The sequence below is a fragment of the Oncorhynchus gorbuscha genome, linkage group LG13 (assembly GCF_021184085.1).
Source record: "Oncorhynchus gorbuscha isolate QuinsamMale2020 ecotype Even-year linkage group LG13, OgorEven_v1.0, whole genome shotgun sequence".
Classification (NCBI taxonomy): Eukaryota; Metazoa; Chordata; class Actinopteri; order Salmoniformes; family Salmonidae; genus Oncorhynchus; species Oncorhynchus gorbuscha.
In genome coordinates this window covers 79,843,046-79,870,023 of record NC_060185.1, presented here as the reverse complement: position 1 = coordinate 79,870,023, position 26,978 = coordinate 79,843,046, and the positions used below count along the sequence as shown (strand labels likewise).

The 26,978-nt window shown below is 44.2% G+C and overlaps 1 protein-coding gene across 1 annotated transcript in view; it reads right to left on the bottom strand.

Moving 5' to 3' along the window:
• Positions 1–23,229, bottom strand: part of LOC123992369 (keratin-associated protein 16-1-like) — a 35,627-nt gene extending 12,398 nt beyond the window's left edge. Inside the window, exon 1 of the mRNA XM_046293513.1 lies at positions 23,147–23,229. Within this exon, the coding sequence (XP_046149469.1) occupies positions 23,147–23,229 (83 nt within the window). The remainder of the gene's footprint in view (positions 1–23,146) is intronic.
• Positions 23,230–26,978: the final 3,749 nt, after the last annotated feature.

The window sequence follows — 26,978 nt, the reverse complement described above, 5'->3', positions numbered from 1 at the left end:
CGTCTGCGTGGCCACGCACGCCTCCAACTCAATCATCAAGTTTGCGGACGACACAACAGTGGTAGGCTTGATTACCAACAATGACGAGACGGCCTACAGGGAGGAGGTGAGGGCCCTCGTAGTGTGGTGTCAGGAAAATAACCTCACACTCAACGTCAACAAAACTAAGGAGATGATTGTGGACTTCAGGAAACAGCAGAGGGAACACCCCCCTATCCACATAGATGGAACAGTAGTGGAGAGGGTAGCAAGTTTTGAGTTCCTCGGCATACACATCACAGACAAACTAAATTGGTCCACTCACACTGACAGCGTCGTGAAGAAGGCGCAGCAGCGCCTCTTCAACCTCAGGAGGCTGAAGAAATTCGGCTTGTCACCAAAAGCACTCACAAACTTCTACAGATGCACAATCGAGAGCATCCTGGCGGGCTGTATCACCGCCTGGTACGGCAACTGCTCCGCCCTCAACCGTAAGGCTCTCCAGAGGGTAGTGAGGTCTGCACAACGCATCACCGGGGGCAAACTACCTGCCCTCCAGGACACCTACACCACCCGATGTTACAGGAAGGCCATAAAGATCATCAAGGACATCAACCACCCGAGCAACTGCCTGTTCACCCCGCTATCATCCAGAAGGTGAGGTCAGTACAGGTGCATCAAAGCTGGGACCGAGAGACTGAAAAACAGCTTCTATCTCAAGGCCATCAGACTGTTAAACAGCCACCACTAACATTGAGTGGCTGCTGCCAACACACTGTCATTGACACTGACCCAACTCCAGCCACTTTAATAATGGGAATTGATGGGAAATGATGTAAATATATCACTAGCCACTTTAAACAATGCTACCTTATATAATGTTACTTACCCTACATTATTCATCTCATATGCATACGTATATACTGTACTCTATATCATCGACTGCATTCTTATGTAATACATGTATCACTAGCCACTTTAACTATGCCACTTTGTTTACATACTCATCTCATATGTATATACTGTACTCGATACCATCTACTGTATGCTGCTCTGTACCATCACTCATTCATATATCTTTATGTACATATTCTTTATCCCCTTACACTTGTGTGTATAAGACAGTAGTTTTGGAATTGTTAGTTAGATTACTTGTTGGTTATCACTGCATTGTCGGAACTAGAAGCACAAGCATTTCGCTACACTCGCATTAACATCTGCTAACCATGTGTATGTGACAAATAAAATTTGATTTGATTTGAGTACCTTCCATCACTACCTTCCATCACTACCTTCCATCAGTACCTACCATCTAGTGCCTTCCATCAGTACCTTCCTTCAGTATTTTCCATCAGTAACTTCCGTCAAGTACCTACCATCTAGTACCTACCGTCAAGTACCTTCCATCAGTACCTTCCGTCTAGTACCTTCTGTCTAGTACCTACCATCTAGTGCCTTCCATCAGTACCTTCCTTCAGTATTTTCCATCAGTACCTTCCGTCTAGTACCTATCATCTACAGTAGTACCTTCCATCAGTTCCTTCCGTCTAGTACCTACCATCTAGTACCTTCCATCAGTATCTTCCATCAGTACCTTCCGTCTAGTACCTAACATCTAGTATCTTCCATCAGTACCTTCATTCTAGTACCTACCATCTACAGTAGTATCTTCCATCAATACCTTAAATCACTACCATCCATTATTTTTATTTTATTTTTTATTTCACCTTTATTTAACCAGGTAGGCTAGTTGAGAACAAGTTCTCATTTACAACTGTGACCTGGCCAAGATAAATCAGAGCAGTGTGAACAGACAACAACACAGAGTTACACATGGAGTAAACAATAAACAAGTCAATAATACAGTAGAAAAAAAAGAAAAAAGAGTCTATATACATTGTGTGCAAAAGGCATGAGGAGGTAGGTGAATAATTACAATTTAGCAGATTGACACTGGAGTGATAAATGATCAGATGGTCATGTGCAGGTAGAGATACAGGTGTGCAAAAGAGCAGAAAAGTAAACAAATAAAAACAGTATGGGGGTGAGGTAGGTAAATTGGGTGGGCTATTTACCGATGGACTATGTACAGCTGCAGCAATCGGTTAGTTGCTCAGATAGCAGATGTTTAAATTTGGTGAAGGAGATTAAAAGTCTCCAACTTCAACAATTTTTGCAATTCATTCCAGTCACAGGCAGCAGAGAACTGGAAGGAAAGGTGTCAAAATTAGGTGTTGGCTTTAGGGATGATCAGTTACAGATACACCTGCTGGAGCGAGTGCTACGGGTGGGTGTTGCCATCGTGACCAGTGAACTGAGATAAGGTGGAGCTTTACCTAGCATGGACTTGTAGCCAGTGGGTCTGGCGACGAATATGTAGCGAGGGCCAGCCGACTAGAGCATACAGGATGCAGTGGTGGGTGGTATAAGGTGCTTTAGTAACAAAACGGATGGCACTGTGAAAACTGCATCCAGTTTGCTGAGTAGAGTATCGGAAGCTATTTTGTAGATGACATCGCCGAAGTCGAGGATCGGTATGATAGTCAGTTTTACTAGGGTAAGTTTGGTGGCTTGAGTGAAGGAGGCTTTGTTGCGGATTAGAAAGCCGACTCTAGATTTGATTTTAGATTGGAGATGTATGATATGAGTCTGGAAGGAGAGGTTACAGTCTAGCCAGACACCTAGGTACTTATAGATATCTACATATGTCTACATAGGTCGGAACCATCCAGGGTGGTGATGCTAGTCGGGCCTGCGGGTGCAGGCAGCGAACGGTTGAAAAGCATGCATTTGGTTTTACTAGCGTTTAAGAGCAGTTTGAGGCCACGGAAGGAGTGTTGTATGGCATTGAAGCTCGTTTGGAGGTTAGATAGCACAAAGTCCAAGGAAGGGCCAGAAGTATACAGAATGAATACAGGCCGTGATCGCTGAGATCCTGGTTGAAGACAGCGGAGGTGTATTTGTAGGGCCAGTTGGTCAGGATAACGTCTATGAGGGTGCCCTTGTTTACAGATTTAGGGTTGTACCTGGTGGGTCCCTTGATGATTTGTGTGAGATTGAGGGAATCTAGCTTAGATTGTAGGACTGCCGGGGTGTTAAGCATATCCCAGTTTAGGTCACCTAACAGAACAAACTCTGAAGCTAGATGGGGGGTGATCAATTCACAAATGGTGTCCAGGGCACAGCTGTGAGCTGAGGGGGGTCAGTAGCAGGCGGCAACAGTGAGAGACTTATTTCTGGAGAGAGTAATTTTTTTAATTAGTAGTTCGAACTGTTTGGGTATGGACCTGGAAAGTATGACATTACTTGGCAGACTGCAACTCCTCCCAGTTCTATCTTGACGGAAAATGTTATAGTTGGGTATGGAAATCTCAGAATTTTTGGTGGCCTTCCTTAGCCAGGATTCAGACATGGGAAGGACATCAGTGTTGGCAGAGTGTGCTAAAGCAGTGAGTAAAACAAACTTAGGGAGGAGGCTTCTGATGTTGACATGCATGAAACCAAGGCTTTTTCGATCACAGAAGTCAACAAATGAGGGTGCCTGGGGACATGCAGGGCCTGGGTTTACCTCCACATCACCCGTGGAACAGAGGAGGAGTAGTATGAGGGTGCGGCTAAAGGCTATCAAAACTGGTCGCCTAGGGCGTTGGAGATAAAGAATAAAAGGAGCAGATTTCTGGGCATGGTAGAATATATTCAGGGCATAATGCGCAGACAGGGGTATGGTAGGGTGCGGGTACAGCGGAGGTAAGACCAGGCACTGGGTGATGATAAGAGAGGTTGTATCTCTGGACATGCTGGTTGTAATGGGTGAGGTCACCGCATGTGTGGGAGGTGGGACAAAGGAGGTATCAGAGGTATGAAGAGTAGAACTAGGGGCTCCATTGTAAACTAAAACAATGATAACTAACCTGAACAACAGTATACAAGGCATATTGACATTTGAGAGAGACATACAGCAAGTATACAGTAAAGTAATCGCAAGTGTTGATTGGGAGAGCTAGCTAAAACAACAGGTGAGACAACAACAGCTAATCAGCTAACACAACTACAGCAGGTAAAATGTTGATGACTAGGCAGAGAGGGTCAGATTAACTACACACAGAGCCTGAGTTTGCGGCTGGGGCCGACAGATAAAAAATAAATAAACAGAATGGAGCTATGTAGCCAAGTGATCATAGTGTTCAGGGGGAAGCAGTAGATGGAACAGGGAACCCGCCACTACGCTAGCAGGCGACAAGGCGTTTAAAGTTAGTAGCCCTCTGACGGAGGCCGGTTGAAGGCACAGCGGTTGGAGTATTCGTTGGCAGACCAGTCGTGGTGGTGCGGCGGGGCGCCGTGTCGACAGAGAATCCAAGCCAGATGGTGAAAGAGGTATTGTAGAATTTAGTTTGCTGGCCGGGAGATGCTCCTGGCTCACGGCTAACTGGTGCTAGCTTCGTGGCAGTGGCGTTAGCCACTATAGCCAATTGGTAGTACCTATCATCAAGTACCTTCCATCAGTACTTTCCATCAGTACCTTCCATCAAGGCCTTCCATCAGTGCCTCCAGAGAGAATGTACCCAAACCAGAAGGTTTTTTACAATAATTAGTATTATTTCTAATTAGCAATGATATGATTGTTTACTGCACATGACACCAGCATGATGTTGGATATGATGAAGGATATCATGACCTGCACTCAGAAAAAAAGGGTTTTATCGCTTGCTTTAAGTGTGTCACATGTTTTTTACAGTAATGTAATGGCTCTGACCAGCTGGCACTCTTTCTTGCTCCAGTCCAGCACCCCAAACTCTGCCAGGCAGTGCCAGTTGTTCTACCATTGATCACATACACATTAGTCCGTAGTTTTCTGCGGCAGCTGTGGAACAGATGTGAGGAGAATCTAGAATGGTTGGATAGGGGTGTTTATTAGCTCACAAAGGCAGGGGGATGATTACATCTAGACTAGTGATACTTTACATCATACTTTGAACCATTTCCAACAGATTCAGGATCAGCATTATAATTATCCAGTACAATTTTGGGGGTTCTAACTGGGATGAGGTTTTCTGTTCCAGTGGAGTTGGCCTCCGGCTGGGTCGTATTATCTTTCGATTTGACATAGATCTTTCATTTGAATGAACCCATCCAGATGGAATGCAAGGTACAGTAAGTATGCCTAAACTACAGTATTTCCCCTCTTGGAGAATACCATAACCATACATTAGAACAATATCCACTTTTTCCCATACTCTTCATGTTCATCCAGCACGTCTTTCATAATTATGACGGTGATCTCGCCACATATGAGAAATGAAACAAATAACGTGCATTGGGTGGCAGACAGGTACCCAAGAGGTACTCTCTCTGTTTTATGAGGCCACGTTTCTTCAGCCCCTTGCATGACAGGAAGCAATCGGAACCTCCCTACTTCCTCTTCCTACATGAATAAACCAGAAGACAGTCACTGTTTCCCTGGTCTGGGAACACCATGGGGTGTCCGAGCAATCAGTGGTGCTAAGCGGCGTGAAGTCAGAGCATGTTGTCAGCCTGTTAGCCCCCCACGCTACGGACTGATCCAAGGTGACACATGAACTGCATGGGATGCCTTGCTTGGCTTTAAACCAATTAAAGCTGAAGTCCCTTTGTATAAAAATCCATTAAAGAAGTCAAACTCAAGCGACGGAGTAATGGTATAGGACTAATAATAGCCAGATATGGGCCAGGCGGTAGAGAGATGGAAGTGAGGAAGAGTGTCAGCAGGATATAGACTCTATGGTAGTAAGCAGGATATACTGTAGACTCTGCTACTCAGCAGGATATATACTATATGGTAGTCAGCAGAATAAAGACTCTGGTAGTCAGCAGGATATAGACTCTATGGTAGTCAGCAGGATAAAGACTGGTAGTCAGCAGGATATAGACTATATGGTAGTCAGCATGATAAAGAACCTATGGTAGTCAGCACAATATAGACTATGGTAGTCAGCAGGACATAGAGTCTATGGTAGTCAGCAGGATATAGACTCTGGTAGTCAGCTGAATAGACTATGGTAGTCAGCAGGATAAAGACTCTGGTAGTCAGCAGGATATAGACTATATGGTAGTCAGCAGGATAAAGACTCTGGTAGTCAGCAGGATATAGACTATATGGTAGTCAGCAGGATAAAGACTGGTAGTCAGCAGGATAAAGACTCTGGTAGTCAGCAGGATATAGACTATATGGTAGTCAGCAGGATAAAGACTGGTAGTCAGCAGGATAAAGACTCTGGTAGTCAGCAGGATATAGACTATATGGTAGTCAGCAGGATATAGACTATATGGTAGTCAGCAGGATAAAGACTCTGGTAGTCAGCAGGATATAGACTATATGGTAGTCAGCAGGATAAAGACTGGTAGTCAGCAGGATAAAGACTCTGGTAGTCAGCAGGATATAGACTATATGGTAGTCAGCAGGATAAAGACTGGTAGTCAGCAGGATAAAGACTCTGGTAGTCAGCAGGATATAGACTATATGGTAGTCAGCAGGATAAAGACTGGTAGTCAGCAGGATAAAGACTCTGGTAGTCAGCAGGATATAGACTATATGGTAGTCAGCAGGATAAAGACTCTGGTAGTCAGCAGGATATAGACTCTATGGTAGTCAGCAGGATAAAGACTGGTAGTCAGCAGGATATAGACTCTATGGTAGTCAGCAGGATAAAGACTGGTAGGCAGCAGGATATAGACTCTATGGTAGTCAGCATGATAAAGAACCTATGGTAGTCAGCACAATATAGACTATGGTAGTCAGCAGGACATAGAGTCTATGGTAGTCAGCATGATATAGACTCTGGTAGTCAGCTGAATAGACTATGGTAGTCAGCAGGATAAAGACTCTGGTAGTCAGCAGGATATAGACTCTGGTAATAAGCAGGATATAGACTCTATGGTAGTCAGCAGGATAAAGACTCTGGTAGTCAGCAGGATATAGACTATATGGTAGTCAGCAGGATATAGACTATATGGTAGTCAGCAGGATATAGACTATATGGTAGTCAGCAGGATAAAGACTCTGGTAGTCAGCAGGATATAGACTCTATGGTAGTCAGCAGGATAAAGACTGGTAGTCAGCAGGATATAGACTCTATGGTAGTCAGCAGGATAAAGACTGGTAGGCAGCAGGATATAGACTCTATGGTAGTCAGCACAATATAGACTATGGTAGTCAGCAGGACATAGAGTCTATGGTAGTCAGCATGATATAGACTCTGGTAGTCAGCTGAATAGACTATGGTAGTCAGCAGGATAAAGACTCTGGTAGTCAGCAGGATATAGACTATATGGTAGTCAGCAGGATAAAGACTCTGGTAATAAGCAGGATATAGACTCTATGGTAGTCAGCAGGATATATACTCTATGGTAGTCAGCAGGATATAGACTCTGGTAGTGAGCTGAAAAGACTATGGTAGTCAGCAGGATATAGACTCTGTGGTAGTCAGCAGGATATAGACTCTATGGTAGTCAGCATGATATAGACTATATGGTAGTCAACAGGATATAGACTGGTAGTCAGCTGAATAGACTCTATGGTAGTCAGCAGAATATAGACTCTGGTAGTCAGCTGAATAGACTCTGGTAGTCAGCAGGATATATACTCTATGGTAGTCAGCAGGATATAGACTCTATGGTAGTCAGCAGGATATAGACTATGGTAGTCAGCAGGATATAGACTCTATGGTAGTCTGCAGGATATATACTCTATGGTAGTCAGCAGGATATAGACTCTATGGTAGTCAGCAGAATATAGACTCTATGGTAGTCAGCAGGATATAGACTCTATGGTAGTCAGCAGGATATAGACTCTATGGTAGTCAGCAGAATATAGACTCTATGGTAGTCAGCAGGATATAGACTCTATGGTAGTCAGCAGGATATAGACTCTATCGTAGTAAGCAGGATATAGACTCTATTGTAGTCAGCAGAATATAGACTCTATGGTAGTCAGCAGAATAAAGACTCTGGTAGTCAGCAGGATATAGACTCTATGGTAGTCAGCAGGATAAAGACTGGTAGTCAGCAGGATATAGACTATATGGTAGTCAGCATGATAAAGAACCTATGGTAGTCAGCACAATATAGACTATGGTAGTCAGCAGGACATAGAGTCTATGGTAGTCAGCAGGATATAGACTCTGGTAGTCAGCTGAATAGACTATGGTAGTCAGCAGGATAAAGACTCTGGTAGTCAGCAGGATATAGACTATATGGTAGTCAGCATGATAAAGAACCTATGGTAGTCAGCACAATATAGACTATGGTAGTCAGCAGGACATAGAGTCTATGGTAGTCAGCAGGATATAGACTCTGGTAGTCAGCTGAATAGACTATGGTAGTCAGCAGGATAAAGACTCTGGTAGTCAGCAGGATATAGACTATATGGTAGTCAGCAGGATAAAGACTGGTAGTCAGCAGGATAAAGACTCTGGTAGTCAGCAGGATATAGACTATATGGTAGTCAGCAGGATATAGACTATATGGTAGTCAGCAGGATAAAGACTCTGGTAGTCAGCAGGATATAGACTATATGGTAGTCAGCAGGATAAAGACTGGTAGTCAGCAGGATAAAGACTCTGGTAGTCAGCAGGATATAGACTATATGGTAGTCAGCAGGATAAAGACTGGTAGTCAGCAGGATAAAGACTCTGGTAGTCAGCAGGATATAGACTATATGGTAGTCAGCAAGATAAAGACTCTGGTAGTCAGCAGGATATAGACTATATGGTAGTCAGCAGGATATAGACTATATGGTAGTCAGCAGGATATAGACTATATGGTAGTCAGCAGGATAAAGACTCTGGTAGTCAGCAGGATATAGACTATATGGTAGTCAGCAGGATAAAGACTGGTAGTCAGCAGGATAAAGACTCTGGTAGTCAGCAGGATATAGACTATATGGTAGTCAGCAGGATAAAGACTCTAGTAGTCAGCAGGATATAGACTCTATGGTAGTCAGCAGGATAAAGACTGGTAGTCAGCAGGATATAGACTCTATGGTAGTCAGCAGGATAAAGACTGGTAGGCAGCAGGATATAGACTCTATGGTAGTCAGCATGATAAAGAACCTATGGTAGTCAGCACAATATAGACTATGGTAGTCAGCAGGACATAGAGTCTATGGTAGTCAGCATGATATAGACTCTGGTAGTCAGCTGAATAGACTATGTTAGTCAGCAGGATAAAGACTCTGGTAGTCAGCAGGATATAGACTATATGGTAGTCAGCAGGATAAAGACTCTGGTAATAAGCAGGATATAGACTCTATGGTAGTCAGCAGGATATATACTCTATGGTAGTCAGCAGGATATAGACTCTGGTAGTGAGCTGAAAAGACTATGGTAGTCAGCAGGATATAGACTCTGTGGTAGTCAGCAGGATATAGACTCTATGGTAGTCAGCATGATATAGACTATATGGTAGTCAACAGGATATAGACTGGTAGTCAGCTGAATAGACTCTATGGTAGTCAGCAGAATATAGACTCTGGTAGTCAGCTGAATAGACTCTGGTAGTCAGCAGGATATAGACTCTATGGTAGTCAGCAGGATATAGACTCTATGGTAGTCAGCAGGATATAGACTATGGTAGTCAGCAGGATATAGACTCTATGGTAGTCAGCAGGATATAGACTCTATGGTAGTCAGCAGAATATAGACTCTATGGTAGTCAGCAGGATATAGACTCTATGGTAGTCAGCAGGATATATACTCTATGGTAGTCAGCAGAATATAGACTCTATGGTAGTCAGCAGGATATAGACTCTATGGTAGTCGGCAGGATATAGACTCTATGGTAGTCAGCAGGATATAGACTCTGGTAGTCGGCAGGATATAGACTCTATGGTAGTCAGCAGGATATAGACTCTATGGTAGTCGGTAGGAGCGGAACTCCCCGCTGGGCTCCCTAAGGTCAAAGGGATGTCGAGGCTCAATGTGAACTTATTGTTTAAACATGTCAGCAGTGACTTGATCACTTATGCATGCTGTTCTAATGGCAGACCCCATATCGGGTTAATAACTTATGTTCTTTATTTTGTGCTCTGCTTAAAGCCTCGCTCCTCCACGCGCTCCTCCACGAGTTGGCAAATGGTGTGCCTCCCTTCATAGTATCGGAAAGGGATTTCCTTCCTCCCAACCCCCATATGTTCCAATACTGCACATACCCGACTTTCCCCCCCATCTTTCTTTCATGTTATGTGCTTTCCGCCTCATTGGTTCATCGATGGCGGTCAAAGTTACAGTAAATGTTTTCAGCCCATAAACAATACAATACAGCGCAATTCATTATGCAGGAGTAAAAACGTTCAGTTGAAAGTACGTCGTTGAGCAGCAACACCGCCAATTTGTCAATTTGTATTTTGGGGTGGTTTCCATCTAATTTCCTGTCTTGAAGATCAATAGGCTTCCAAAGATTGAGTTAGGCAGCCTAAGGGTTGGAGACTTGGAGTCTATTGCACATTTTTGAAACAGTATTAGCAATACATTAGCAATACATTAGCAATACATGCATGCTGTGGAGGTTTTTGTAACCGGAATGAATAGTCTGGACCGACAGCAGTTACTAGGTCTATAATTAGGTGTCTGAAAAGAGTAATTTAGTTTATTTATGTTGTTCTGATAACACTGACTGTAAATAAGCCCCCATAATAAACAGCTTTACGCCAAATGAATTACAAAATAGGGGATTGCCACAATATTTACATTTACATTTACATTTAAGTCATTTAGCAGACGCTCTTATCCAGAGCGACTTACAAATTGGTGCATTCACCTTATGACATCCAGTGGAACAGCCACTTTACAATAGTGCATCTAAATATTTTAAGGGGGGAGGGGGTGAGAAGGATTACTTTATCCTATCCTAAGTATTCCTTAAAGAGGTGGGGTTTCAGGTGTCTCCGGAAGGTGGTGATTGACTCCGCTGTCCTGGCGTCGTGAGGGAGTTTGTTCCACCATTGGGGAGCCAGAGCAGCGAACAGTTTTGACTGGGCTGAGCGGGAACTGTACTTCCTCAGTGGTAGGGAGACGAGCAGGCCAGAGGTGGATGAACGCAGTGCCCTTATTTGGGTGTAGGGCCTGATCAGAGCCTGGAGGTACTGAGGTGCCGTTCCCCTCACAGCTCCGTAGGCAAGCACCATGGTCTTGTAGCGGATGCGAGCTTCAACTGGAAGCCAGTGGAGAGAGCGGAGGAGCGGGGTGACGTGAGAGAACTTGGGAAGGTTGAACACTAGACGGGCTGCGGCGTTCTGGATGAGTTGTAGGGGTTTAATGGCACAGGCAGGGAGCCCAGCCAACAGCGAGTTGCAGTAATCCAGACGGGAGATGACAAGTGCCTGGATTAGGACCTGCGCCGCTTCCTGTGTGAGGCAGGGTCGTAATCTGCGGATGTTGTAGAGCATGAACCTACAGGAACGGGCCACCGCCTTGATGTTAGTTGAGAACGACAGGGTGTTGTCCAGGATCACGCCAAGGTTCTTAGCGCTCTGGGAGGAGGACACAATGGAGTTGTCAACCGTGATGGCGAGATCATGGAACGGGCAGTCCTTCCCCGGGAGGAAGAGCAGCTCCGTCTTGCCGAAGTTCAGCTTGAGGTGGTGATCAGTCATCCACACTGATATGTCTGCCAGACATGCAGAGATGCGATTCGCCACCTGGTCATCAGAAGGGGGAAAGGAGAAGATTAATTGTGTGTCGTCTGCATAGCAATGATAGGAGAGACCATGTGAAGTTATGACAGAGCCAAGTATCATTTAGAATTTATCATTTAGAAATATAATTTAGAATCATTATTGTGATGGTTATGCTTCTTTGCATCACATCTATTCACGTGTTTAAAGAACATTCCATCTGCCGAGGTGTAGAGCCAGGTACTCCAGCAGTTTCACGTGTTTAAAGAACATTCCATCTGCCGAGGTGTAGAGCCAGGTACTCCAGCAGTTTCACGTGTTTAAAAAACATTCCATCTGCCGAGGTGTAGAGCCAGGTACTCCAGCAGTTTCACGTGTTTAAAGAACATTCCATCTGCCGAGGTGTAGAGCCAGGTACTCCAGCAGTTTCACGTGTTTAAAGAACATTCCATCTGCCGAGGTGTAGAGCCAGGTACTCCAGCAGTTTCACGTGTTTAAAGAACATTCCATCTGCCGAGGTGTAGAGCCAGGTACTCCAGCAGTTTCACGTGTTTAAAGAACATTCCATCTGCCGAGGTGTAGAGCCAGGTACTCCAGCAGTTTCACGTGTTTAAAGAACATTCCATCTGCCGAGGTGTAGAGCCAGGTACTCCAGCAGTTTCACGTGTTTAAAGAACATTCCATCTGCCGAGGTGTAGAGCCAGGTACTCCAGCAGTTTCACGTGTTTAAAAAACATTCCATCTGCCGAGGTGTAGAGCCAGGTACTCCAGCAGTTTCACGTGTTTAAAGAACATTCCATCTGCCGAGGTGTAGAGCCAGGTACTCCAGCAGTTTCACGTGTTTAAAGAACATTCCATCTGCCGAGGTGTAGAGCCAGGTACTCCAGCAGTTTCACGTGTTTAAAGAACATTCCATCTGCCGAGGTGTAGAGCCAGGTACTCCAGCAGTTTCAAGTGTTTAAAGAACATTCCATCTGCCGAGGTGTAGAGCCAGGTACTCCAGCAGTTTCACGTGTTTAAAGAACATTCCATCTGCCGAGGTGTAGAGCCAGGTACTCCAGCAGTTTCACGTGTTTAAAGAACATTCCATCTGCCGAGGTGTAGAGCCAGGTACTCCAGCAGTTTCACGTGTTTAAAGAACATTCCATCTGCCGAGGTGTAGAGCCAGGTACTCCAGCAGTTTCACGTGTTTAAAGAACATTCCATCTGCCGAGGTGTAGAGCCAGGTACTCCAGCAGTTTCACGTGTTTAAAGAACATTCCATCTGCCGAGGTGTAGAGCCAGGTACTCCAGCAGTTTCTCCATTTCCCCATGTCCCTGACAGCGACACAATGAGATTAGGCCTAGACAGAGCAGCACCGTAATTGTGGCCATTTCTGCAAGTCTCTTTTTTTTTAGATAAACGATAGCTGTGCTCTGTCTTCTCCTTCCCCTCATTATGACACTCCTCTCCAATCACTTGAAGGCGATCTGCTCTATCTCCACATGGTAAATGAATACAATTTATTTTTTTAGAGCGCAAGTAGTATAGAGAGAGAAAGAGAGAACACTTTCTATTGTAGTTGTTTAACTGAGGGTAACAGAGAGCCCAGTGCTCTGTCAGACTCTGTGCCTCCTCATGACAGGCCCCCAGGCCCGAGTCGCCACATTCAGACTTGTTTTCATGAAAAAGAGAATGAGGGATTTACCCCGCTGTTATTCACACATACAAGCCTGGGGATGTGCTATTCTTATTTTTTGGGGACTCGTTTTGCAATAGTATTTTTTCCTTTCGTCTTATTAAATGGTCGGTTGACTTCAGATGCAAGGATGACATGAAGGACAAGGGCAGACAACATAATACATGTATTTAATGTACTCCGATACTGCAGAAGAGTATACACACATACATGTACTGTAAACCCACATGAAGCACAAAACACAGACAGATGTGCTGAAAATTGCACCTTCCACAATCAAACCATATGTTGTTGTTGGCATACACTTTCTCTCTCTGAAGTTTCTGTCCTGGCCTCATTCCTGTGGAAGGAACCAATACTTTCAAGGTAAGGGTGGTGTGTGTGTGTGTGTGTATCCCTGAGCAGAATTCAGCCATGTCAACAATCCGCTTGGAATGCATTAGAGAGTCATCAACATCAGCTGCAACTCAAAACCAGCCGCTCAGCTCTTTCTCTTGACCATCCTCTCGTGGCAAACATATTGTTAATAAACAAATTCCATAATAGGGGAGGTACCACTGAGCGGGAGATGGGGAATAAGGGGATACAGAGGAGAGGCATGGACTGAAGCATGGAACCAGGAAACTATTGATCTATTTCTACTGGACAACAAACCGAAGAAGAGATCCCGAGGATGTAAATGTGTGTCTCACATAAGAATGTACCACAGGAATATACATTTGACATTTTTTTCCCCCAACTGTTTTTCAATTTGACTTCTAAAAATGTATGTCCTATTTTCCAGTCTGCAAGCATATGATGAAAAATGTACTGTAGATTAAGAAATTAAAAGTCTGTACAAGATAGAAAGCTGTTATATTCATGCTGCACCATGTTATACAAACAACTAGTCTTTGTCTAATCCAAGCATGCATCTGTCTTACTGTAAACGTCTTCAATGATATGGCATCACAGTCAGCAAAAACATAATAATAATCAAAACGGAGTTTCATTAAGTTTAGCCTTGAAACTTCTGATTATGTGAAAGAGATTTAACGTGGCATATCATTAGCTCGGGCTTAACCTCGTTGGTACTGAGGGGAATCGAGCCCAAGGCCTCAGCCATCATAAAAAAATAGCGTACCATTTCAAATCCACATTCCAGCCCCATAAAATTGTTCATAAAACTTAGCCGAGGGGCATGTGAGGAGAAAAAAGGAGGCGATTGTAACTTCTATGAAGGCCATCCTTTCTGGTGTCAATCACTGGCCGGACACCGTGGTGTTTTACTCCAAACGGTGCTTCTCTCTCTCTCTCTCAGCTATCATACCTATGTTTACCTGTCTATCTCCTTAACCGTGGCTAGATCAGGGAATCATTAGGGCATTAAAATGCAGGTTATTCTGATAAGATAGCATGGGGAGAAAACATTCAAAGCTATCTCTCTATCACACACACCACACACACTTTATGCCCATGAGCAGCTTTGAGTAGAGAGAGAGAGAGAGAGAGAGAGAGAGATAGGGAATATGAATCCCCTCTAAGTTTCAAAATCATTGGACCCATTTCCATTTATGAACGTGTTTTATTAATGTATGAAATAGTTTTCTTTTCGTACCTTCTTCCTTCCCCATGGGTTCTATGTTGGCAACATATTGATTTCCAAACCAGGTCTATAGCGGGCCTCAAACCATGACCAAGGGCATTGTAAGACACACTTGTTAAGTAAACATTTTGGTCTGATGTAACATTGCATGGCTGGTGCTGCCTGCCTCACTTTACTTAGATGAGGCCTGCCAAGGAACGGATCAGGTTGCCCCAGGCAACTACAGATGCCATCGCCTCCTGTTGTGAAACTGACAACCCCAACTAAATATGCACTTGGGAGCATCACAATCTTGGCCGATTATATAAATGTGCGTAAGAAAAAATAGAAAAATTGGCATGTATCCCAGCCATGTTAACTCTTTTTTCACTCCAGCTGCTTATTTAAATATGGCACCAGTTTTATTTGATTTATTTTCATTTGATTTATTTCACCTTTATTTAACCAGGTAGGCCAGTTGAGAACAAGTTCTCATTTACAACTGCGACCTGACCAGGATAAAGCAAAGCAGTGCGACAAAAACAACACAGAGTTACACATGGGATAAACAAACGTACAGTCAATAACACAATAGTAAGATCTACAGTATACGTTGACTCCATATTGACGTTGAGGTTTTAAGTTTTGGCGGACTTATCTTAGTGGATGTACAATCATCGCAAATTGAATGTTGGGGTGTTTCAGGCCCCAAAGTGAACATAATTGTACACTCGCAACTCCATTAAAAACGAGGACTGAGGGGCTTACGTTGCAAACTTCCCTTGCTTGGCTAATCATTTGGACCGACGACAAATATCCCCCAAGAGCATAGGCCTGAGGGTTTAGGGCTGAGGGTATAGGGCTGAGGGTTTAGGGCTGAGGGTTTAGGCCTGAGGGTTTAGGCTTGAGGGTTTAGGGCTGAAGGCTGTCTACTTTGAAACCTAGCCTTCATATTTTGACGAATTTAGTATGACATGCGGGAACTATTGGCATACTAACTATATCAATACTATGACCAATAAGCTACTACATACTCAATTTGTCATAAACAGTACAGTTAGTATGAGTTTTCGAACACAGCTATCCCACAGTGATACTTTTGGCCTTTTGAACGCTGTCCCACAGTGAGACTTTTGGCCTTTTGAACGCTGTCCCACAGTGAGACTTTTGGCCTTTTGAACGCTGTCCCACAGTGAGACTTTTGGCCTTTTGAACGCTGCCCCACAGTGAGACTTTTGGCCTTTTGAACGCTGTCCCACAGTGAGACTTTTGGTCTCTTGAATGCTATCCCACAGTGAGACTTTTGGCCTTTTGAACGCTGTCCCACAGTGAGACTTTTGGCCTTTTGAACGCTGTCCCACAGTGAGACATTTGGCCTTTTGAACGCTGTCCCACAGTGAGACTTTTGGCCTTTTGAACGCTGTCCCACAGTGAGACTTTTGGCCTTTTGAACGCTGTCCCACAGTGAGACTTTTGGCCTTTTGAACGCTGCCCCACAGTGAGACTTTTGGCCTTTTGAACGCTGTCCCACAGTGAGACTTTTGGTCTCTTGAATGCTATCCCACAGTGAGACTTTTGGCCTTTTGAACGCTGTCCCACAGTGAGACTTTTGGCCTTTTGAACGCTGTCCCACAGTGAGACATTTGGCCTTTTGAACGCTGTCCCACAGTGAGACTTTTGGTCTCTTGAATGCTGTCCCACAGTGAGACTTTTGGCCTTTTGAACGCTTTCCCACAGTGAGACATTTGGCCTTTTGAACGCTGTCCCACAGTGAGACTTTTGGCCTTTTGAACGCTGTCCCACAGTGAGACTTTTGGTCTCTTGAATGCTGTCCCACAGTGAGACTTTTGGCCTTTTGAACGCTGTCCCACAGTGAGACTTTTGGTCTCTTGAATGCTGTCCCACAGTGAGACTTTTGGCCTTTTGAACGCTGTCCCACAGTGAGACTTTTGGTCTCTTGAATGCTGTCCTACAGTGAGAAGGCGAATTGTGCCATGTAGTTACAGGAACCGGGCAGGCCAGGAGGCACAGCACTGGAGGTTCCCTCAGAAATAAGTGGGCCACTCCTACTTCTAGAGCACTCTGTTAGACTCCATTTGTAAACAAACATACACACACATGCAGCCTGGAGCAGTCGAGCCGCCTGTTAAGATTTCACACTACTTCTCTCTCCTTCACTGCGCAGCTTGGGCCAAGTTAGTTACACGAAGAGGAGAGTGCATGTTCCTTCTTCCCCCAAGCTCCACACGCGCGTGTCTCAGACCGTCTTTCATCATACAGGTGCTTGTTAAGGTCGCCAGGTTTACTGTATACTACCATACTGGTGGACGAAGCAAGGGAAATAGCAGGCAATTTTTTCTGTGTGAGTAAATGTTGTCAATGGAAGGAGGCCATGCGTTTGGCTACAAAATAATTAACAACAGGGACAGATGGACGATACAATGCTACTCAGTGTGTGACGGCCAACACCGTCATCATACATACTGTACATCCGAAATGCTGGCAAAACATGCCATGGGCTAACCGCCAAATTGTTACACCGTTGGATGCTGTGCCATCGTTTTGGCTATTCCTCCAAAATCGCCCTCTGCTCCACAGAACTAGAATTAATTTCTTTCTATGTTCTGCACCACCTCTATGTTTGAACAGTGTGTATTTGGACATTCTTGAAAATGAGATGGTTCATCAAGAGATTTCATCCTGCACAAATTTCAAATAAATGACATGTATTTGTTGTAATACTCAGGATTCCAATTGAGCTGCCATGACATATGTTGATGCTCTTGATTCAATGCTGTGTTGCTGTGACTTAATCGTCAGTCATTTGTTGTCAACGTCAACTAATGGTGCTGTTGAGAACACAGTAGCTACATCCCAATCGGATCCTTATGGACCCTGGTCAAAAGTAGTGCACCAAATAGAGAATAGTGTGCCATTTGGAACATAAAATAGCCTCAGTGACTAAATACATGTGAATAAAGGTACTGCCAATGATGTTGTACAGACCATAAAACGTTTATGTTGAATGGAGGGGGGAATATGTGTTTTCAACAATAGTTGCTCTCAATTTTAACTTACCATAGAAATGTGATATATTGACAGTTGCTGAAGGCAAACAATTTGTCAGCATTCAGCAAACAAATGTGGGTGTGCGTTTGTGTACTCAAAGTTGTGTTTGTTTAATGGTGTGTACGTGTGTGCGTGCGCATTAGTGTATGTGACCTCAATAAGCCTTGAGTCAAATATGGAGAATTCTCTAACATTTTACATAGCTGCCTCTTGTTTTGTTGTTCTCCTGGAGGTTATCTGGAAGACACAAGACCTGAGGCTGCCACTCCATGGTTACATGGATCATCTATTGAGCAGGTTCTGCCACCAAGTGGACGAAATAAGAAGTTCTCTCTGCCTTTCTTCCTCTGAAGTAGTGAGCCTTTACCACGCAGTATTTATTCAAGTGTATATAATCCCTTTCATTAGAACTATTCCTCATTACATGTAATACTAATCCTACCTTATCAATGTTCAGTTAGACTGAACCGGGGTTTACTGAGCTATGGTCCATCACGTCACCGGGCAAAAGAGGTGAGGGAGGAATGCCTGGCTGAAATCGAGTATCACCGGGCCATGATGAATCGTTCAGAAACATAAAACGTGGATAAAATATAAGTTACAATTTCCAAAATAGTTTCCTTGGGAAGGAAAGGTAAAGCGATATACGCTTTTTCTAAACCAAAACACTGAATCCTTACTCATTACCTATGTGCTTGCACCCAGCTCACCCCCAGTGGGCAGCCCGGTTTCAAAATGCTAACCCGGTCCGCCTGGGGCAGGCCCAGGGCATTAATCTTCCTAGGTGAACAAAGTTGCTTCCTTCCTTGTGTTAGTGTCACCTAGTGGCCACCGTGACTATATCACTTGATGCATTGCGTCACAGAAAATCGAGTGACTTGAAATGTTGATGGGAAGTGGTTAATAAATCATCTACGTACTATTGGTTCTATTATTACTCCATGTTCTGATGCGGTACTACTCTTTTCTCTGGAATTTAGAACACTTTTTTTCAAAATAACATTCAAGTTATTAATAACTTCATATATTATTCAAGTCACTAGATTTCCTGCAACGCAATGGATGAAGCAATGTAGGCTGTGGCACACGGTGGCCACTAGGTGACACTAGGTGACACTATAGCACAAGAAAGGAAGCTAGATTTGTGCACCTAGGTAGACCGAGGCTCTCCTAATATGGATACCATATTCTAGTTTAAGGAGAATGATACAGTAGGCCTTCACACATACATGACCATATCACCATAGAGACAAACAGAAGACAAACTTTTGACTTCTGAGAGGAAGTTACCCCCAGGATCGTGGCTCTTGCTTATACCAGACTTGAACCATGTCTATCCAAGGCTCAACTGAGAACATTTCAAAGGATGAAGCAGTCAGTTATCCATCGACTCATACACCTAGCAGTCAGTCAATAAATATGTACTGTAACCTCAACCTGATACACAGAGCAGTCAGTCAAGAAAGATGTTCTGTATACACCAATGAGGAGCAGCAGCTATAGAACCTGTCTGTCCTGACTGTTGAGCCGTCATGGTGCCACAGTGCCAAATGTTTCCTCTATTTAACATGCAGTATGGTGTAGCTGAGCCCTCAAATGTGTAGTTTGCCTGTCCACTTGAGTAATTGGTTTGCAAATAGCCCTAAGCACTGTCACCTTTTGTCAGCCAGCATCCTTGGAACATAATCTGCCTGAGGATGCAGTCAGTCAGCGCCATTTTCAGTCAAGCAACCGGTAGACATTGGGTAATTACATATTTCGAGCACACCGATATGACAAGCACAGTATTGAAACGGTGAATTAATTTTGTATTTATTTGTCGGGGTTATTGTTTGATCGCTAAATTGGGTTTGAGTTAAGGCGGCGGTGGCATCGCAAGTGAATTTTTGGGTAGGCAGGTGCTCTATAATAATGGATTCTGTCAGTGTCCCCACTCTGAAGCACTCTCCAATCAATTAATGTCCCCAAGAACTTCCTCATTCACTCACCGCCTCTTCACATGTGTAGAATATTTTTTCCATACTTCAAGAGTGCTTTCACTAATTGAATCAGGGAACACAGATCTATGTCTTTATGAATCTCACTTAGTTGTTCATCAAAACATAATCAGAATCTACTTATCACCTGCTCCAAAGGACCTTACTTGGCTGAATCGGGTGTATTTGTGTAGGGCTGAAGCAAAAGCCTGCATACCCACCAGTTACACTTCAATGGAATATGAAATGACGATGCATCGTTCAGCTTCCTGCTTCTAGCTGTTTGACGACAGGTTTTTTGTTATGTAGGTGGTGTAAGTGAGGTGGCAAAAGAACACTGACTCCACATTACTCTCAACATTTCTATGAGTAACGACCATTTTGCTTTTGACTTCACAGAACTGTGACAACCATGAGTCGCTGAAATGTAAACAAATGGTGCCGGAAGAAGTGGAAGCCACTTTAAGGGCGCCTAACCAATTGTGCTATTATGTGGGGGGGTTTCCGCGTTATTTGAACATTATTTTGTACATAATGTTTCTGCCACCGTATCATATGGTGTAAAAGAGCTTATGGATATCACGACAGCGATCTCTCACCTCAGAGTAGACAAAGATTTTTTCTTCAACAAGCAGGACGCACAAGAAGTACTTCAGACACCCGACAAGGCCAAAATCTCCTTCGTTGGCAAGAGAAATAGACGCAGGTACAGAGGACACAGAGCGGGGTGCCTCGTAAGGATCTGCCGATAGCGAGTGGGAAATCTGCCCTTACCATCAGTATTACTTGCCAACGCACAATCATTGGACAATAAATTAGACAAGGTACGATCACAAATGTCCTACCAACGGGACATCAAAAACAGCAGATAGAACAGCACTGCTAGATAGAACACCACACTCCGGTAAGACAGCTGTGCATATTTGTAAACAACAGCTGGTGCAAGAAATCTAAGGAAGTCTCTAGATTTTGCACGTCTGAAGTAGAGTTTCTAATGATAAGCTGTAGACCACACTATTTGTCAAGAGAGTTTTTTATGTTTATTTCCCACCACAGATGGCTGCTGGCACTGAGACTGCACTCAGTCAGCTGTATAAGGAAATAAGCAAACAGGAAACCGATCACCCAGAGGCGGCGGTCCAAGTGACTGGGGACTTAAATGCAGGAAAACTTAAATCAGTTTTACTTCATTTCTATCAACATGTTAAATTTGCAACCAGAGGGGAAAGCAATTCTAGATCACCTTTACTCCACACACAGGGACACGTACAAAGCTCTCCCTCACCCTCCATTTGGCAACATGACCATAACATGACCATAATTCTGATTCCAGCTTACAAGCAAAAATTAAAGCAGGAAGCACCTGTGACTCGGTCTATAAAAAAGTGATCAGATGAAGCAGATGCTAATGTACAGGATTGTTTTGCTGGCACAGACTGGAATATGTTCTGGGATTCATCCGATGGCATTGAGGACCACATCAGTCTCTGGCTTTATCAATAAGTGCATTGAGGACGTTGTTCCCACAGTGACTGTACATACATACCCCAACCAGAAGCCATGGATTACAGGCAACATTCCAACTGAGCTAAAGGGTAGAGCTGCTGCTTTCAAGGTGCGGGACACTAACCCGGAAGCTTGTAAGAAATCCTGCAATGCCCTCTGACGAACCATCAAACGGGCAAAGCGCCAATACAGGACTAAGATCGACTCGTACTACACTGGCTCCGACGCTCGTGTTATGTGTCAGGGCCTGCAAACTATTACAGACTACAAAGGGAAGCACAGCTGCGAGATGCCCAGTTACACAAGCCTACCAGATGAGCTAAATGGTGAGGGTATGTAGCAACACATCTGCCACACTGACCGCACAACAAGCGGTACCGGAGTGCCAAGTCTAGGTCCAAGAGGCTTCTAAACAGCTTCTACCCCCAAGCCATAAGACTCCTGAACATCTAGTCAAATGGCTACCCAGACTATTTGCTGTGGCCCCTCTCACCCCTCTTTACACCACTGCTACTCTCTGTTGTTATCTATGCATAGTCACTTTAATAACTCTACCTATATGTACATACTACCTCAACTAACCGATGCCCCCGCACATTGACTCTGTATCGGAACCCCCCCTGTATATAGTGTCGCTATTGTTATTTCACTGCTGCTCTTTAATTACTTGTTACTTTTACCTCTTATTCGTATCTGTATTTTTTGAAACTGCATTGTTGGTTAGGGGCTCGTAAGTAAGTATTTCACCTGTTGTATTCGACGCATGTGACTAATACAATTTGATTTGATAACTGGTGCCCCCGCACATTACTACTTGGACTATCTGCATTGTGTCCAGCCACCCGCCACCCCTCACCCTCCAACCCCTCTTTTACGCTGCTGCAACTCTCTTTTTATCATCTATGTATAGGCACTTTAACGATACATTCATGTACATATTACCTCAATTAGCCTGACTAACCGGTGCCTGTATATAGCCTCGCTACTGTTATAGCATCGCAACTGTATATAGCCTCGCTGCTGTTATTTTCACTGTCTTTTTACAGTTGTTTTTATTTCTTTACTTATCTATTGTTCACCTAATACCTATTTTTTTACTTAAAAATTGCACTGTTGGATAGGGCTTGTAAGTAAGCATTTCATTGTAAGGTATATATCCCTTATTTTATTCAGGGCATGTGACAAATTAACTTTGATTTGATTTGAGAATCTCTCACCTTGGTTTTGTGACCAAGACTTAAGTGTGGATTAAACTTAAATGAGTCAACTTGACAGTTAATTAATGCATGGGGACTGGGAGTGGTATAGAGCACTTGGTAGGAATCAGGATCCTGAAGAGGCTCTGTAAATGTATTCTGAAACATTATGTAGTTGTTCTGAGCAGCGCCTTAGGCCCTCTTTTCACGCTCCATTGCCCAGCATTCCCTTCTCTAGCTACTGTATCACTGAGACAATCAACACGGCATAGCTGCTCTGAGAAAGCAGCCCTCCTAGTAGATAAATAAATAAATAAATAATTGATTAGCTAGGTTAGCCCCTGGATTAATACATTTTCTCATCTGAAGTGTGACGTTAGAATGAGCGGTTGGTTGTTACTCAACTGCATTTTAGTGCTGCAGCGAGTGTTGCAGCAAGGTCTCATTTAGTCGCTAGTTCCCTTAAGCGACCTCGTAAATTTTGACGCCATAATGAGCTTTCAATTGGCTCTTTTGTTTTCACCCATTACCTGGGTGGAATGGCTCCCTTGTCATGCTGAGCCTTGGCCATTTGCTCTGTGTTAAGCATTAATGAAAGCTCTCCCTCCGACATTGTGGGCACTTATTCAAGTATACTTTGCTATTCTTTGCTCCTACTCCTGTGTTTTGTAATTCACCGCCCAAGTTGTGGCGATACGATGGGATATTCTGTTCCACCTCTGAGATATGAGCTCCCTTTCTGTGATGAAATGCGTAGCTGTCTCTTTCCCTAATTTCCCTGGTGTTTACTGTTCCTCTTCGGGCCAGGGTCGAGGTGCCTGTAGTGTCAAAGCCATTTCTTCCCAGCTCCTGTCGTTAATGCTCTGTCTGACTCGGCAAAGCTGACCATTGTCATTCCCCCCCGTAAGTTTGAGGGGCTGTGGAGAAAGCACCATGCAGCCTAGGTAATAGCCTTCAGAAAGCCTTCCCCTTCCATTTCACATGGAGGGGCCTAGTTTTAGTCGCCTCTGCAGAGCGCTAGATGGTGGGCTGTAGATGACAGCAATGGGGTGGTGTTGTTGAGAGTGTGAAATAGAGGTGAGGCCAGTTAGGGTGTGGGAGAAATGGGTTGGTGTTGCTGAGAGTGTGAAGTAGAGGTGAGGCCGGTTAGGGTGTGGGAGCAATGGGTTGGTGTTGCTGAGAGTGTGAAGTAGAGGTGAGGCCGGTTAGGGTGTGGGAGCAATGGGTTGGTGTTGCTGAGAGTGTGAAGTAGAGGTGAGGCGGGTTAGGGTGTGGGAGCAATGGGTTGGTGTTGCTGAGAGTGTGAAGTAGAGGTGAGGCCGGTTAGGGTGTGGGAGCAATGGGTTGGTGTTGCTGAGAGTGTGAAGTAGAGGTGAGGCCGGTTAGGGTGTGGGAGCAATGGGTTGGTGTTGCTGAGAGTGTGAAGTAGAGGTGAGGCCGGTTAGGGTGTGGGAGCAATGGGTTGGTGTTGCTGAGAGTGTGAAGTAGAGGTGAGGCCGGTTAGGGTGTGGGAGCAATGGGTTGGTGTTGCTGAGAGTGTGAAGTAGAGGTGAGGCCGGTTAGGGTGTGGGAGCAATGGGGTGGTGTTGCTGAGAGTGTGAAATAGAGGTGAGGCCGGTTAGGGTGTGGGAGCAATGGGGTGTTGTTGTTGAGAGTGTGAAATAGAGGTGAGGCACGGTTAGGGTGTGGGAGCAATGGGGTGGTGTTGTTGAAAGTGTGAAATAGAGGTGAGGCCGGTTGCATCCATATTGCAAATCTAACTGTTCCTTTCTGTACGCCATAGACCAGGGGTACTCCCTCTCTCTGCCATTGTCACAGCATCATCTCTGCTATTGTCTGAATGGAGCTTCAAAAGTTTTACCCACAAACCCACCCATATGTTGCCATAACTGACCTTGCCGAGGGTTAAGCGAGACCATTTGGCGCCCAATGAATGTCATTTGGCTGGCCATGCCTCATGAAGCCGTCTGGGGCATTATTCTGCTATCCTCCTCGTCTTAGAAGCGTTGCTCACCGCCACCGCTGGTCGCCAACATTACAGTAGAGCATGACTAAGTGAATGGGCTGTGGATGGGCTCCAGGCTTGAGCTGTTATTTGGCTCCAATGGCCCCACGTTCCACTGATATATTCCCCCACAGTACACTGCCTGGGAGGGTAACCACCACACTGTGCATCAGAGAACAATGGCACATAGTATCTGTTAAAGTGATGGAAGTTGATGATACTGTGTTTACTATCAGGTTTTCAATGGTTCCGTCTGGAGCACATTAACTGTTGAACTTTGATCAGTGGAGGTTGGTGAATGGAGAAATGGTGAGGACGGGCTCATTTTTAATGGCTGGGAAATTAATGGAATGGTATTAAATCAAATACGTGCAAATGACAGTTGTGCATTTATAATTATCATTCTACAATAAGTTGTGCGTTAATAAAAAAAAATGGTTTACACTCGTGTGTGTGTGTGTGTGTGTGTGATGCTGGTGATGTCTTTTCTGTGGTTTCAGTTTCAACCCAGTCCTCTGTCAGTGTAAGACAGTTTCGTCTCAGTCCACTAGGTGTCAGCGTAAGACAGCTTCTTTGATGAGTCTAGCATCATATGTTCGTATGAGTTTGTATGTTTGGTATGGATAACCAGACCCCCCACAACATCCAACGGTGCTGATCATTGTGGCACACATCATATACATCTTTGTTGTTCATCGTAAAATACACACCATAAAGTTCCAATAATTCACTTGTGGAGTCATAATGTATACAGTGGGTTCCAAATGGATTGACACCCTTGATAAAGATGAGCAATAATGACTGTATAAAATTGTATAATTCAAATACTGAGAATTGTTTGCTAAAAAAATGAAAGTTTATACTTATACAATTGCTCAGAGAAAGATTTTGGTTAACAAGTTATTTTTATTCTCAAGTTAGGGTCAAAATTATTGACACCCCTAAAGATTCTTATAAACATCTGAAAAGATGGCGCCGATAGAGATGGCAGCTTCGCTTCAAGTCCTTAGGACCAAGTCCTTTTTTAATGTATTATTTCTTACATTGTCAACCCAGAAAACCTTAAGTGTTATTACATACACCCGGGAAGAACTATTGGACATCAGAGAGATGTCAATTTACCAGCACAACCAGCACTACGACCAGAAATACGACTTTCCCAAAGCGGATCCTTTCTCTGCACCTCCCAGGGCATTTGAACTGATTCCAGAGGCTGACCCAAAACAACGGCGTCGGAGGAGAGGGTGCCGGAGCGGTCTTCTAGTGAGGCTTTGGATGCACGCACCCCCCCACCGCTTCCGAGTATATTTCTCCCTAATATCCAGTCCCTAGTTAACAAAGTTGACGAAAGTAAGGCAAGAGTTGTTTTCCAAAGAGATATCCGGAATCGCAACATACTTTGTTTGTGACATGGCGAGCTGGGGACATGCTGTCGAAGTCCATACAGCCAACGGGATTTTCAGTGCATCACGCCGACAGGAACAAACATCTCTCTGGTAAGAAGAAGGACGGGGGTGTATGTTTCATGATTAATGACTCATGGTGTAATTGTAACAACATACAATAACTCAAGTCCTTTTTTTCACCTGACCTAGAATTCCACACAATCAAACACCGGCCGTATTATCTCCCAAGAGAACTCTCCTCGGTTATTGTCACAGCCGTGTATATCCCCCCGCAAGCGGATACAAAGATGGCCATCAAGGAACTTCACTGGATTGTACACAAACTGGAAACCATATATCCTGAGGATGCATTTGTTGTAGCTGGGGATTTTAACAAAGCTAATCTGAGACCAAGGCTACCTAAATTCAGCATATCAGCATATCGATTGCAGTACACAAGCGAGAAACACACTCGACCACTGCTACTCTAACTTCCACGATGCATACAAGGCTCTTCCCCGCCCTCCTTTTGGCAAATCTGACCATGACTCCATCTTGTTGCTCCCCTCCTATAGGCAGAAACTAAAACAATAAGCACCCATGCTTAGGTCTTTCCAACGCTGGTCTGACCAATCAGATTCCACGCTGTAGCACGCGCTCCAGCAGGTATATCTCACTGGTCATCCCCAAAGCCAACACCTCCTTTGGCTGCCTTCCTTTCAGTTCTCTGCTGCCAATGACTGCAACGAATTTCGAAAATTGCTGAAGCTGGAGACTTATATTTCCCTCACTAACTTTAAACATCAGCTATCTGAGCAGCTAACCGATTGCTGCAGCTGTACATAGCCCATCTGTAAATAGCCCATCCAATCTACCTACCTCATCCCCATATTTTTTTTAATGTACTTTTCTGCTCTTTTGCACACCAGTATTTTTACTTTGCACATAACCATATGCTCATCTATCACTCCA